Source organism: Erpetoichthys calabaricus, chromosome 1 (assembly GCF_900747795.2).
Source record: "Erpetoichthys calabaricus chromosome 1, fErpCal1.3, whole genome shotgun sequence".
Classification (NCBI taxonomy): domain Eukaryota; kingdom Metazoa; phylum Chordata; class Cladistia; order Polypteriformes; family Polypteridae; genus Erpetoichthys; species Erpetoichthys calabaricus.
Window position 1 is genome coordinate 17,338,477 of NC_041394.2, and position 13,664 is coordinate 17,352,140.

General features: G+C 36.4%; 1 protein-coding gene across 2 annotated transcripts in view; it reads left to right on the forward strand.

Annotated features, from left to right (window-relative positions):
• Window positions 1–13,664, forward strand: part of sympk (symplekin) — a 581,858-nt gene that overhangs the window by 24,704 nt on the left and 543,490 nt on the right. For both annotated transcript variants that reach the window (XR_007936284.1, XM_028795807.2), the window contains exons 12-19: window positions 164–380; window positions 1,912–2,062; window positions 2,179–2,414; window positions 2,598–2,679; window positions 4,497–4,610; window positions 7,608–7,755; window positions 11,133–11,293; window positions 11,377–11,485. Coding sequence is in view for 1 of the 2 variants with exons in the window: in XM_028795807.2 (XP_028651640.1) it covers window positions 164–380; window positions 1,912–2,062; window positions 2,179–2,414; window positions 2,598–2,679; window positions 4,497–4,610; window positions 7,608–7,755; window positions 11,133–11,293; window positions 11,377–11,485 (1,218 nt within the window). In the remaining variant the exon portion in view is untranslated. The remainder of the gene's footprint in view (window positions 1–163; window positions 381–1,911; window positions 2,063–2,178; window positions 2,415–2,597; window positions 2,680–4,496; window positions 4,611–7,607; window positions 7,756–11,132; window positions 11,294–11,376; window positions 11,486–13,664) is intronic.

Here is a 13,664-nt window from a genome sequence, read left to right on the forward strand (position 1 = left end):
CAGTATGCTGCTGGAGTATGTGAATTTCCCCTTGGGATTAATAAAGTGTCTGTCTGTCTGTCAAAAAAATGTGAAGGATTTTTTTTTATTCCACTGTCAGGCTTTTGGGAAATGCTGTGTGTGTGTATCATACTTGAATTTTAATTTGACTTTTTCCTGATAGGTGTGGAGCAGCTCAAGCTGAACAAAGATTTGCCCAAAGAAGAGCCCGATGCAAAACCAGAGAGTGTACTTATCAAACGACGACTTTCAGCTTTACCGATTGGTCAAGCAATCTCTGTAGTGGGTGCAACATACTCTGGACAAGGAAGAGGAGAGGAAGACAAGCAACCATTGGCCAAACGGCGACCAGAACCAATCATGCCTTCTGCACAGATCAAGTAAGATGACCAACTGGTCATTAGTTTACAACTTATTTTAGAGTTGAGAAGTACCTTTCCACCTGAAAGTCTGGATCAATTAAACCAATTGTTATGCACTCTTAGGCTAAGGTATGTCACAAATTATGTATAAGGAGGCCCTTTTGCAATGGATTTTCTTATCGTATGATCTTTTAGGATGAGAGGATCATTGACCGATTTCCAATCTCTTTCTTCTCTCAGCACGCCTTTTTACATCCAAAGATGAAGTAAAGAACTATATGAAGAAGCCTGTTTGCTTTTACAAATGTCACCTTTGTCAGTCTCTGCCAAAGCTGTTGTAGCACCACTGCTTCTGATGTTAGCAGTGAAGTCTGTACACATTGATAACTTTGAGAAAATTAGTTTCTTATTTGTTTCAGGATATTCAAAGAATGTTCAGTTATTTGTGAGTGGGGTATGGACAGCACACATTTTTAAATAAAAAAAGAACAGTTAAAGAGGAATTTGCCCTCATTGCTTAGTAAACAATAGGGTTTTAGGTTAAGAGCAAAATATCAATTTTACATGTTAAATTGTTAAGCTTGTATCTTCTTGATAAACATGAACATTTTATTAGAATTGTGACTTGTAATTATAAGTTTTTTCCTTTTTTGGCATGTGTATTATGAATACATTTTTGTACATGTTTTATTAGGCTAAAAAATATGTTTTAAGGATATTTTATTTATTTTTAGTATAAGCCTACACAATTTCATTTTGTTCATTAAAAATGAACAGGTAACACCTGTGGTCTGCAGTTTAACTAAAAAAATACCAATGTAATTACTTTAATGTCAGCATAAGTGTCTGTGTGTCAGTCTGGTTCCTATGTCTTTGTTATGCCATTTGCCGTGGAATTCTTAAAAGCAGTGTTAATGTCTGTGATTCTCCGTCTGTTGAAATGAAAAATGCAATGCATTTTATTACTACCTGAATTACAAAATACATTTCAATAGATCTTGCACTACAAACGTTAACACTGACAGTGCTGCGGCTTGCGTTGATTTCTTAGATAGATAGCATAGCTAGTTTAGAAAGTAAGGTTTCTACCTGGATGATTATCCAGTAACTTAGTGTAAGATAAATAAATAAAAAGAATAAAGTAAACAAATCAGAATTGGCATCAGAACCAACCAATTCTAGTAACATGGAATCAGTGGTTATTGCCCTAAAACACCTTTTCAGAGCATCCATACTTTGAAGATTTTTCTCATTTTCTAGTAAAAATAAAAAAAAGAAGAAGAAACATTAAATGAGAACTCCACTAACCAGCACAAATGCAATGCCATTTTCTGGGTCAGATGATTTTTTTTAATCTCTTTATATAATAAAATTATATTAGTTGTTAAGGTTTAATCAAAACTCAGAAAATTAGGCTAGCAAAGTTAACTCTGAATTCTACCTGTTCTAGCTACGGTTAATAATTTCCTACTAGGAAGCTTGTGACTACATTTTTTATATGCTTTACTTTGTTTGAAAAGTGATGACTGAATAGATCTTTCTTTTCTAGGTCTACAGGGGTCAGTGGGAGGAAAAAAGTATTTCGTTTGGCTGATGTCATCCAGCCCCTATCAGAGGCCCAAAATGACAAGTTGAAAGACATGTCTATTAAGAGAATACTTCATGCAGAAAAATCTATAGCTCGATGTGGGATGTCACATGTAAGCTAACTTAACTATAAAGTGCATAATGTTAAAAGAAGCATATATATCTTTAGTGCAATACAGTACCTGTGTCTTTTAAGTGACCTCTACCATCTACAATGAACTTTTAATAGGTGCGTGTGAAGATCCTTTCTCGTTTGGTAACACAGTTTGATGGGAACATGAAAGGAGATGTGGTTGAGTTTATTCTTGAAGATATCAGAAACCGCAGCGACTTGGCCTTTGCACTTCTCTATCAAGAATACAACATGTACTTAAGTGAATATCCCTCAGGTTCCTTAGACAGCTATGATGAATGTCTAATTGGGTTGCTGTCTGGACTACAGGAAAAACCAGACCAGAGAGATGGGTAAATATGAATTCTGAAAATGGAAAGACTAATTTCTAGCTATTCTGAAATTTAATGTTACCTTGACTTTCTTAAACAAAGTTACATAATTAAATAGGACCTTTTGCGTGGTACTGTTCAATTTATGTACGTTCCTGCCAGTAGCAAAATCCTGACTCTTATTTTTTACTCTTTCCTATTAAGGTTGTTTACCAAACTTGTCTTAGAAGCTCCGCTTATAACAGAGACAGCTTTGGAAGTTATCCGCAAGTACTGTGAGGATGAGGTGAGGTGATTTTTCACTGCTTCACTGTACAATTACTAGCCAGACCGAGTACACTGGACACTCTTAATTTTATTAGCTACTCTGCTGCTTGTAATTAAGCTGTTTTAAGACGTACCTTGTGCATTTATTGTGTTGCATTTTTTTACCTTCTATATTTTTAACATAAACAGTTCTGTTGACTTCTTGCATTCTGGCTTGATTGATATTATTTTATGCATCTTTCAAACAAAAAAGTAAAGAAGAGTTACTCAAGACTGCATTGTGTTGTAGTCCATTGTATCATTTAATGTCTAGATTATATCTTTTCTGAGTTTACACAACGTTTTCACTAGGCAGTTATTCTGTAAAATGAACAACAAACAAAATAAAGTTGTTGTGGCGCTTCTATAGGAATGACAAGCAATGTGATTCTATTATTGATGATAAATACACTATGAATTAACAGTTAATCTGGCATGTAAGAGATGTACAGAAGAAACAGAAATACCTGTGGATATCTTAAGATGGCAGGAGAAAATACACACATAATCCATCCAGTGACTGGGTTGGAAATGTAATTCTGTTTTTGTAATGCTCAAATACCACTGTGCTGTAAAAACAAGTCTATTGTCTAAAGTCAAATACATTTTTAATATAGTATATATCACACTCCATGAGTCTGGTTTGAATCTCAGTTTAGTTACTTTTTTGAGGAGTTCTTAAATGCGCTATAAGGTTTTTTTTCCAGAGCAGTGTGAAGATTAAACATAGTACTCATAAAGAACTGACCCGTTTCATACAGTTGAATATCTTCTCTGTATTCAGAGAAATAAGGGTAGCTAGGTAAGCCAAAGTTGGAGCTGCATCAATAATATGAAATAGGTGGCAGATGCTGTCTGCTGCCCAGAATTAATAAACTGGTCTGATCAGGGAGAATTTAAAATACAGATGACTATTTCTAGCACTGAGCAAATAGTCTGTCATGAAGTTCATGAGTGCAATCGGTCAGTAGCTGGAACATTTGGAGGGCTCCTTACACAAATTTAGAAGTAGTGTGATCATCACCATTTTAATTGAGAAGTTCATCTTATATAAGAAATAGCAGCATTTGGAAAAGTGAGATGGATAACTTTTTTCAAAGATTCCAGGAAGGAGTTGTTATGGGAACCTTTCCGGTCTGGTGAATTAACCCATACCTACTGTATAATGTCCTAAAGGCTCCTTAAGTTTAATTTTTGAGAGGGGATAAGCTAAGATAGTTATTTCTTTAGTGAACTTGGGGATGACGAAGAAGGGAATTTCATTTAGTGAAAGCAAGGGCTGGAAGTTTTATAAAATTATTTTGAGTAGAATTCAGTAAAAGGAGTAGAGCAATTTAACCTCCATTGAACAGCAAAAGGACAGATTTATGATTAGGAAGTAAAACAGATGGAAGTAAAGCATTCATAATTGAGCAGACAGGTGATTAAGAAATAAATATGTAGTTAGATTGAAAAGAATGGAGAAAGAAATTATTCTTTAGAGGAACAAATCATTTTAGATTCCTAATATATATCAGGGTAAATGTAGTATGCAGCAATATTTGCCTCTGGAACCCTTTAAAGTTTAAATAATCACCAGCTGAGAAAGGAAGTAAGAGAGAAAATGAGCGAGATACTGAACTTTGTGGACTTTTATGATTATCACGTTTTCATCTTTAGAAGCCAAAACTTCTTATTTAACAGTCCGGTGTTTTCAATGTAAAACATGTTTCACATTTGCTTGCTATCATACTATTTTTGGATACTTTTTTACATATGGTATACATAACATTTTCCTCTTCTTTTTATTATTTACAGACACGTGTTTATTTAGGCATGACTACATTGCGAGACCTGATTTTTAAACGGCCTTCGAGACAATTTCAATATCTGCATGTGCTCCTGGATCTCAGCTCACATGAAAAAGACAAGGTACCAGTAATTACTTTTCAAATATCTGAAATGAAAATGTTTTCACTTGCAAAGTACAAAAAGATGAAATGTAATGTTAGGCTTTTTGTATTTTATTGATCTTGATATAGTCATATGAACAAGATTTACATGTTTGTTTAGCTTTAAAATAAAAATATAAAAATAAAGACCAAATTTACAGTCAGTTTTCTGAGCAAAATAATTACAAAAAACACTGGAAATTTTATTTTTATTTTTGCCATACAATTACTTAATTGCAAGATTTTTCTTTCACTTTAGAAGAAAATGAATAACCAACTTCTTGTCATAGGTTTCATTCAAATTTTGATTTTAAAGGATATGCTAAAGATCACTGATGTCAGGGGAGATGTTGTATTTAGAGAAAGTTAATTTCATAAAGTAAAATTATACCAAAAATATTTCTGAAAGAAATTATTAAATTAATTTACTATCTTTATACCTTACATTAATGTACTGTGAAGTTATTTGTTGTTAGTCCCACTGGAGCAGACATTCAGTGTCAAAAAATGCAGTGACAATACAGCACAGTGTACATCAGTAGAATGTAGCAGACAGGTCAATGCACAAAAAATAAGTAAAGGATGCCAAAGTAAATAAAGTGGTAAAAATGGACAATAGTAATGATGACCAACAAACTCTGAATAGAATAAAATGAAGTTGAAATGCTTTTGAAGAGGGCTGAATGTTGTATGGTTCCTAATTGAAATGAGGGTCTTTTTTAAAGAGAAGTTTATTAAACAACTTTTTTTTATGTCAGCTATCAAACATATGTAATTTTTCTGGCTGGCTAACTTCTTTGTTATTTGTGCATATGCCAATTAACAAAATATTTTACTTTTAGCTACTTTTGACAACCTACTTTTGTATGTTGACTCTGAAATACTTAGTGTAAATTTAGTTTCAACTATATAATAATTAAATACATATGAAGTCCATCCTCTGTACTTTAACTTACAAGCCTTATTTATGAAATAACACCAACTTGAATGAGTTGTTCTGAATGATGAGGTAGATGCTTTCCTATGCTTTATTATATGGAAAGAAAAGCTTTTTTACAAATGACCAAAAACAATAATGATTGCAAAATGCCTAGAGAAGGATTTGTGTCCAGTTGGTTTATGACAGTTTTTAACTTTATTATTTAAAAAGAATGGTGAACTCAGACTTTTTTAAACATGCTTGATCCATTTGGGATTTGCAAAGTGATGGAGCCTCTCTAGCAACAGTAGGGTGCAAGTCGAGAAAGCCAAGAGCCCTGAATGATGACACCATTTTTCACAATGCTTACTTTGCGCACTCACAAATACTCACACTGGACTAACTTTGAATCACATTTTAACTTAAAGGAAAACTTTTTCAAGTGAAAGTAATTTCTTTACAAACATGTTATATATGTATTTAACATAGGAAATTTTATTCTAAAGTTTAAGGGTTTCTATAAATTTAAAAAGTGGTGCTCTGTGTCCTATATACTCCATTGTAAAACACTGGGTTTGTGGTGTGAGACATTTAAAAAAATCTTATAGAAAACACTTAACTGTAGAACTCAATTTAGTTTGGCAAATGCATATATATATATATATATATATATATATATATATATATATATATAATGTGAAAAAATTACTTTGATTATGTTTTACCACACCTTTTTTTGAATGTAGAAGGAAACTACATGTATCAGAGGGAAATCTTGTAAATACAGAGGACCTGAGCGTGGAATTTAAGTCCAGGGAGCTGAATCAGTGTAGCAGAATGTTAACAACTTTGTTTAGTGTCTCATCTTCTCCATATGGACATTACCTCTTGTTTTTGTGTATTGAATGTTTATAGTCATCCTTGTACAGTGTTTTTTTCTTTATTAAATGTCATAGAAGGCATTGTTTCCAAGCTACATTTTTAATACCTTTTGAGCATAAGGGTTTTTGGCTACATACCAGTCAAATTGAAAGTATTTTCTTGTTCAGCTTCAGGTATATATATCCAGCAATATTGCTTTTTCAGTGTACAGATTAGAAATTTTGTCAAAAAGAACTTGCCTGCTTTTACCCAATGATTGGAACTAGAATATCGTATGATGAATAAAATTAAGGAATTGGCCAAATAAATTCTTCTTCAGTATTCGGTCTCTGCAAAGCACGGTGTAATTCACCTAAAAATTATACTTTGCACTCACTTATCAAATAATCTGAAATGTGCCCTTTGTAGGATTCAGTTTGACAAATGTCATCACCGTAATGACGCACTAGATCATAAATTTTGAGATTGCCCCACACTGGGACCATTCTGGGGAAGACTACTTGCTTATCTGTTAACTCCCAAGTATACAGGGGGTGAAAAGGCCAGGAGGAGAATGAATTCCAAAAGGCAAAGCCCAATACATAATCCAGAAACTCAAAGTAAAAAAAAACAACTCACAAAGTCACGATGCTCTAAATTGATTTGTCTCCAACAACCACACAAATGTTTTACTCACACAACATTGCAATTTCAAGTTGCTGAATAATTCAAGGATTATTCAGACTTTGGCAAAAGTTGAAATATGTCAGTGATACAGTGTTTAGCACCACTACCTCACAGATTTAACATCCATCTGGGATATGACGCCTCCTGCCTGATTGCTGTCTGTGTGGAGCTTTTTTAGTTCTTAGGTGCTCCAGCATCTTTTCAGCATTTTAAAGACGTGCCTGGTTAGGTTAATTAGTGATTCTAAATAGTGGGACCAGTTGCACAGCTAATAACTTACTTGCACCTAATGCTGAACAGCATTATTGCTATATACACATCATTTCCATAGTGACTAGGATCCATGATAATCAGCATAGCACACACATTTAAATTAAACTTGTATTTCCACCATAGGGGTTCACAGTGCTGAGCTTAGATCAGTGCAATGCCTTTTGCAATCTGTTAGCTCCTCTTTTTCATATGATACAAGACAAAAAGAAAGCCTTTAAAAATGTAAATCTGTTTCAGGTGCGTACCCAGGCTCTGACCTTCATCAAGAGGATGTATGAGAAAGACCAACTACGAGATTATATTGAAAAGTTTGCACTGAACTATATGCAACTTCTTGTTCACCCTAATCCCCCATCCTTGCTCTTTGGGGCTGACAAGGACACAGGTGAAACCTTTTTTCTTTGTCTGTGATGCATAAATATGATGGCATGAATCTGTTAAAAAATGTATTCCTACTGCATAGTTCATACATTAAATGCAACTAGTGTGTCAATAAATTATAGTACAGTTTGCCTTTAGAAAAACAAACTTATTAACACCATGAATTCTTTATGCTTTAAAACTACTTCAATAGGGTCAAGTACAGAGTCATGGTATTGTACAATAGCTATGACTAGGTGTCTAGTGATGCAGACTACAAAAGCTCCAGGAAAAAAGTTTCAGAAAAGAATAAACCCCTGGGGGCCAGTGGTTTTTCAGTAGCTCAGGAACCAAAAAGAAATAGATTAGTGACCAATAGTCCCTTTTGGTCATTCTGTAATCCTGTTTATTACATTATGCATTTCACTATCTGTTCTGAAATCAGGTGAGACTGGAGTCATACATTCATCCATCAGTTTCTCAAATCAACGTATCTAGAATAGAGTCGCAGGGAAGCTAGGGTCTATCACAATAAGCCTTGGGTGCAAGGCAGAATCAGTTTGTGGGTTGAACTTCAGCCCACTGAATTTCCGATGGTTTGTCTCATAAAATGGCTGGGAAACTTGGACAGTAGTTCAGTGCTGCATGGTTCAACTGTAATTGGAAACAAAAAGCAAGAGGAGAATAAGTTAATAGTTGATCATTTTATCCACATTAAAATGTATTACAAATGAATGTCACATGCAGTAGCAGTTTTCTGCTATTTTAGTATGTCACTCCCGGAGTTCTGATACAATCTAAACTAATTTGAATGTGGATTTTGCTTTTAAGTTTTGGCTTAATTGCTTGCATTTTTGAAAATAAGAAAGCCGGCTAAAATCCTAAACTCTATATGGTGGTTCTTCTTATCTGGAAGAATAATGTGCACAGGGAGGCAATTGGATGAAGTAGTTCTAAAAATACTGTATATCCTAATTTGGAAGCTAATGTCACATTACACAGAATCTGTTTTGCTGATCTAATCTCTTCAATATATCAGTTTACTTTTACCAGCCTGTGAGACACCTGAAATCTTGTTATTCAGGCCTTCTTAGTATTTAAGAGATCTATTATGCATCATTTAGCGAGTGCTCCTTTAGCTTTGTGGCTTCAGTTCTTCTGAATTCTGTTCTTATTCCTGTCCATGATTCTCCCGTCAGTAAACATGTTCAAATCCATTTTTTGTATTTTGAATTTTAATCAACTATTCCCAGTACATTTATCATCTGATTGAATGATGTTTATTGATCCTGTTTTTACCATGCTGTCAGTCGGTTCACATGTGCCATTATTTCATGCTGATTTGTGCCAAATCTTGTAAATTTGTTTCCTTGTAATTAGCCGTGTATTGAGTGATACTGTACTGCAGTTTGTCTTATTATTCTGAATTGTACTTTTGTTTTGTAAAGTGTCCTGAGGTAGTATGCCATCTGAACTATTCAATATAAAATATTGACTGAATGATAGTCAATTCTGACTTTGAGTCTTTTTGTGTTGTACTTCAAGTGGAGTTATAACTGTGCAATTATTCAGTTCCTACAAGTATTAAGTTTATAAAGAAATTTATATAGTTTCCTGAAAGAAGCAAATTATTCCTATAAATATTAAGTTCCATCCATCCATTTTCCAACCCGCTGAATCCGAACACAGGGTCACGGGGGTCTGCTGGAGCCAATCCCAGCCAACACAGGGCACAAGGCAGGAAACAATCCTGGGCAGGGTGCCAACCCACCGCAGGACACACACAAACACACCCACACACCAAGCACACACTAGGGCCAATTTAGAATCGCCAATCCACCTAACCTGCATGTCTTTGGACTGTGGGAGGAAACCGGAGCGCCCGGAGGAAACCCACGCAGACACGGGGAGAACATGCAAACTCCACGCAGGGAGGACCCGGGAATCGAACCCAGGTCCCCAGATCTTCCAACTGCGAGGCAGCAGCGCTACCCACTGCGCCACCGTGCCTCCAATATTAAGTTTATAAAGAAATTAATATAGTTTCCTGAAAGAAGCATAATTTAATGCAAAAAGATTGACTAAAGTGAAAGAAATTAAAGGAAAATGTTAGGATATATTTCCGAAAATACATTGTAGGAGTCACACATTTTTTGTGTTCTCCAAGGTGAAACTGTTAATTACATAAATTTTAAAAATCCCTATAATTTAGTCATCTAAACTTCAAACAGTACAGTTCAGCCTTATTTATGCCTCATCTTTTTCTCTTCAGCATTGCTTTAGTAGACACTTTTGACAGCTTTTGAATAAGTCTGGTCTGATTGGTCTAACATTAGATATACTGGAATTTATTTGGCCCTGGTACAACTACAGTGGGGCGGCACAGTGGTAGCGCTGCTGCCTCGTAGTTAGAAGACCCGGGTTCACTTCCCTGGTCCTCCCTGCATAGCGTTTGCATGTTCTCCCCGAGTCTGCGTGGGTTTCCTTCAGGTACTTCGGTTTTCTCCCACAGTCCAAAGACATGCAGGTTAGGTGCATTGGCAATCCTAAATTATCCCTAGTGTGTGTTTGGTGTGTGGGTGTGTGTGCCCTGCGGTGGGCTGGCACCCTGCCCGGGGTTTGTTTCTTGCGTTGTGTTGGCTGGGATTGGCTCCAGCAGACCCCCATGACTCTGTAGTTAGGATATAGTGGGTTGGATAAAGGATGGATGGACGGACAACTACAGTGTCCATACAGTTGTTGTCATGTGCAGCTAAGACTGTTTTATTAACGAACCAAAAAGCTTTATGGTCTCCTATGATATGTGAAACCTCTTATGTTCTTATTAAGTTTCATTTTATACTATGCATTTTATTTTAAGTTTCATTGCTAATTGCTTTACAAAGCAGAAAAAGTTACAATTAACAAAGATAACACAGAAAACTTTACTTTTTTTTAACAGTTTAGAAAAAAATAATACTAACTATTCATTTCTGAGATACTGTAGATAAACTTGTACACTAATTCTTATCAATCAACACCAATTTGTGCTGATTTTCCTATTACAGTATGTGGTACTTTAGAAATCAGATAATTAAGTAAAAAGTGTGCAAGAACCATAATTAAACAAAGTTTAAATGAAAAGAGGAATAGTTCTAATTTACAAGGTAGGGTAAAATGAAAATGCAGACTATGTAGCTGTGTAAGTCTAAGCCTCATAACCATAAAATGGCAAGAATTCAGCACTGGAAAGTTTGTGATTAAAATCAGTACGTTGCTTTTCTCCCATTTCATATTTTACATTATAGGCAGGCACATGTTTAACATCTCAGCACATTGTTTTTATCCCATTTCATGTTTTACATTTCTGGTAAAGTTAATTCACATTTTAAAAAATGATTATTTTTGTCTGTTTCTTTCCAGAGGTGGCTGCTCCGTGGACTGAGGATACAGTAAAGCAGTGCTTGTATCTCTACTTATCTCTTCTTCCTTTAAATCATCGCCTAATTCATGAGTTGGCATCCGTCTACACAGAAGCTATTGCTGACATTAAACGCACTGTCCTCCGAGTTATTGAACAACCAGTATGGCAAATTTATCATGTTTTATGCCAAAACTTATGAAATCTTTTAGACATTTGATAACATCTTTTTCTTGTCATTTTAAGATCAGAGGCATGGGAATGAACTCTCCAGAGCTGCTCCTCTTGGTGGAGAACTGCCCTAAGGGAGCAGAGACACTTGTCACTCGTTGTCTGCACATCCTCACAGATAAAGGTATCATCTAGTATATAACTGATCCATATTACTAACCGAGAATGCTAAACCGGATGATGGACGCAGGCACATCCGGCCATGGGCCGTAGCTGCAAAAAGACGTACTGCGCAGGCGCAAAAAGAGTCCGCGAGAGTCGGCTGAGGAGCCGAGAAAGGCGGACAAAAGAGGGCGAGAGAGGCGGATGAGGGGCCGCGAGAGGCGCAGGCGCAAAAAGAGTCCGCGAGAGTCGGACAAAAGAGAGCGAGAGTCGGAGAAAGGCGGAGAAAAGAGGGCGACAAAGGCGGATGAGGGGCCGCGAGTGGCGGACAAGACCACAGAAAAAAGGAGTGAGCACATACAAAAAGGAGAAATGAGGCGCAAAGTCAAACGCAGGAAAAGCACGAAACACATTGCACACGAAACTAGACCCGAAAAAAAAAAAAAAAAGAGGCTCGCACACAACAGCAGGGCACCCCTACAGGCACCGGACGGGACACACACCAAGAGGGGGATTCAACAAGCCCATGGAACACAAAAAAAAGAACACAAAACCACCCCACAGACCCTACAAGCGAGGGACGGGACACACACAAAGAGGGGGATTCAGCAAGACACAGGAACACAAAAAGAAAGAAGACGCTCGCGCGACAACAATCCTCAACAACCCCCCCCCCACATCCATAAGAAGTCACACCCAAAGCCACATATTCTAAAGTGAACGTCAGCACCTTCACACTAGACAGCATAGGTGTCAGCATTGGTGGATCTCCTTACAATAAAGCACTATTAACCGTTCAACTGCAGAAAAGGAAACATATTGAAACAAGTCATGAATACACGGTCACGGGTACAAAACGAAAAGGAAAGGATAACAGGAACAAACACACGAACATGAAAGAAACAACAAAATAGACGGCTATGCAGCATAGGTGGATCTCATTACCATAAGGCACTATTAATCGTTCAACCGCAGAAAAGTCTCCATATTAACAGTGAGTGCAATACTTCTTATTACTTATCCATATTTCTAAAAGAAAAAATGTCTCGACTCCAAAAACGCAAAGCTCAACTACAGCTTCTAACTAACGATGTACCTAAAAGTAAAAACTTTATGAACTGCGTTAGATCCTACAATAGTTCATTTGCTTTTAGTAAATATCAGGCCACCAAAAGGCAATGGCCCATACTGCTTTCCCATATGTGCACAAATACTGCATCGCATTGGAACAGTGCACCCTGAAACAAATCAACAACGCAAATATGCACAAATCTACATCCTAGATCCACATGACGCAAACTATCAATCAAAGTGCTGCATCGCAACAGGCACGGATTCAAAACGAAACACCTCCCGTCTCAGACATACGTTAACGGCAAGGAAGGCTACAACGGGCATCTCACACAGCACAGGCAAATCGATTACAGCTCCAAAACAACACGTCCCAAATACTACATATGCAACAACGCGCCTCTCAAACGGCACAAGCAAAACATACCCCGGAAAAATTCATTCCGATTAATGAATGTCATTTGCAATCATTGTCATTCAGTTCACTTCCCTGAAGAAACAACTGGCAATACAAGTAATTCATTTAGACGTTGTTGTCAAAAGGGTCAAATTAGACTGCCTTCTTTACATTCATATACTGAATATCTACAGAAGATTCTAACTGACGATGTACCTGAAAGTGAAATCTTTATCAACTGCATTAGATCCTACAAATCGGTATCCACTATGAACATTAACGGTGGGCACTGCACGTGACATCCGTCTTCAAAAAATGTTGTTTATTGATGAATGTACAATGGCATGAAGTCACTTACTCAACACCATTCATAAACTTCTACAAACGTTTATGAATAATAATATTCGATTTGGAGGAAAGGTACTTTTATTAGGAGGAGATTTTAAACAGTGATTAGCTATTCTTCCAGATGCCATGCACTCAGCTATTGTTCAGTGCACCTTAAAATACGCAGACAATTGCCATTGCTTTCAAAAGATACAGTTAGTAAAAAAGATACGATGTCCAGAACCAGATCATAACAATTGCTTATTACAACTGGGAGATGGTACACTCACCAATACAGATGGACTTCACCCACATATTATTACAATTCCTCAAGCCTTTATCTGCGACGACTTAGTTACAGAGAGATTTGGAACAGCAATCTCATTAGACCAAATGCCCCTTTTAA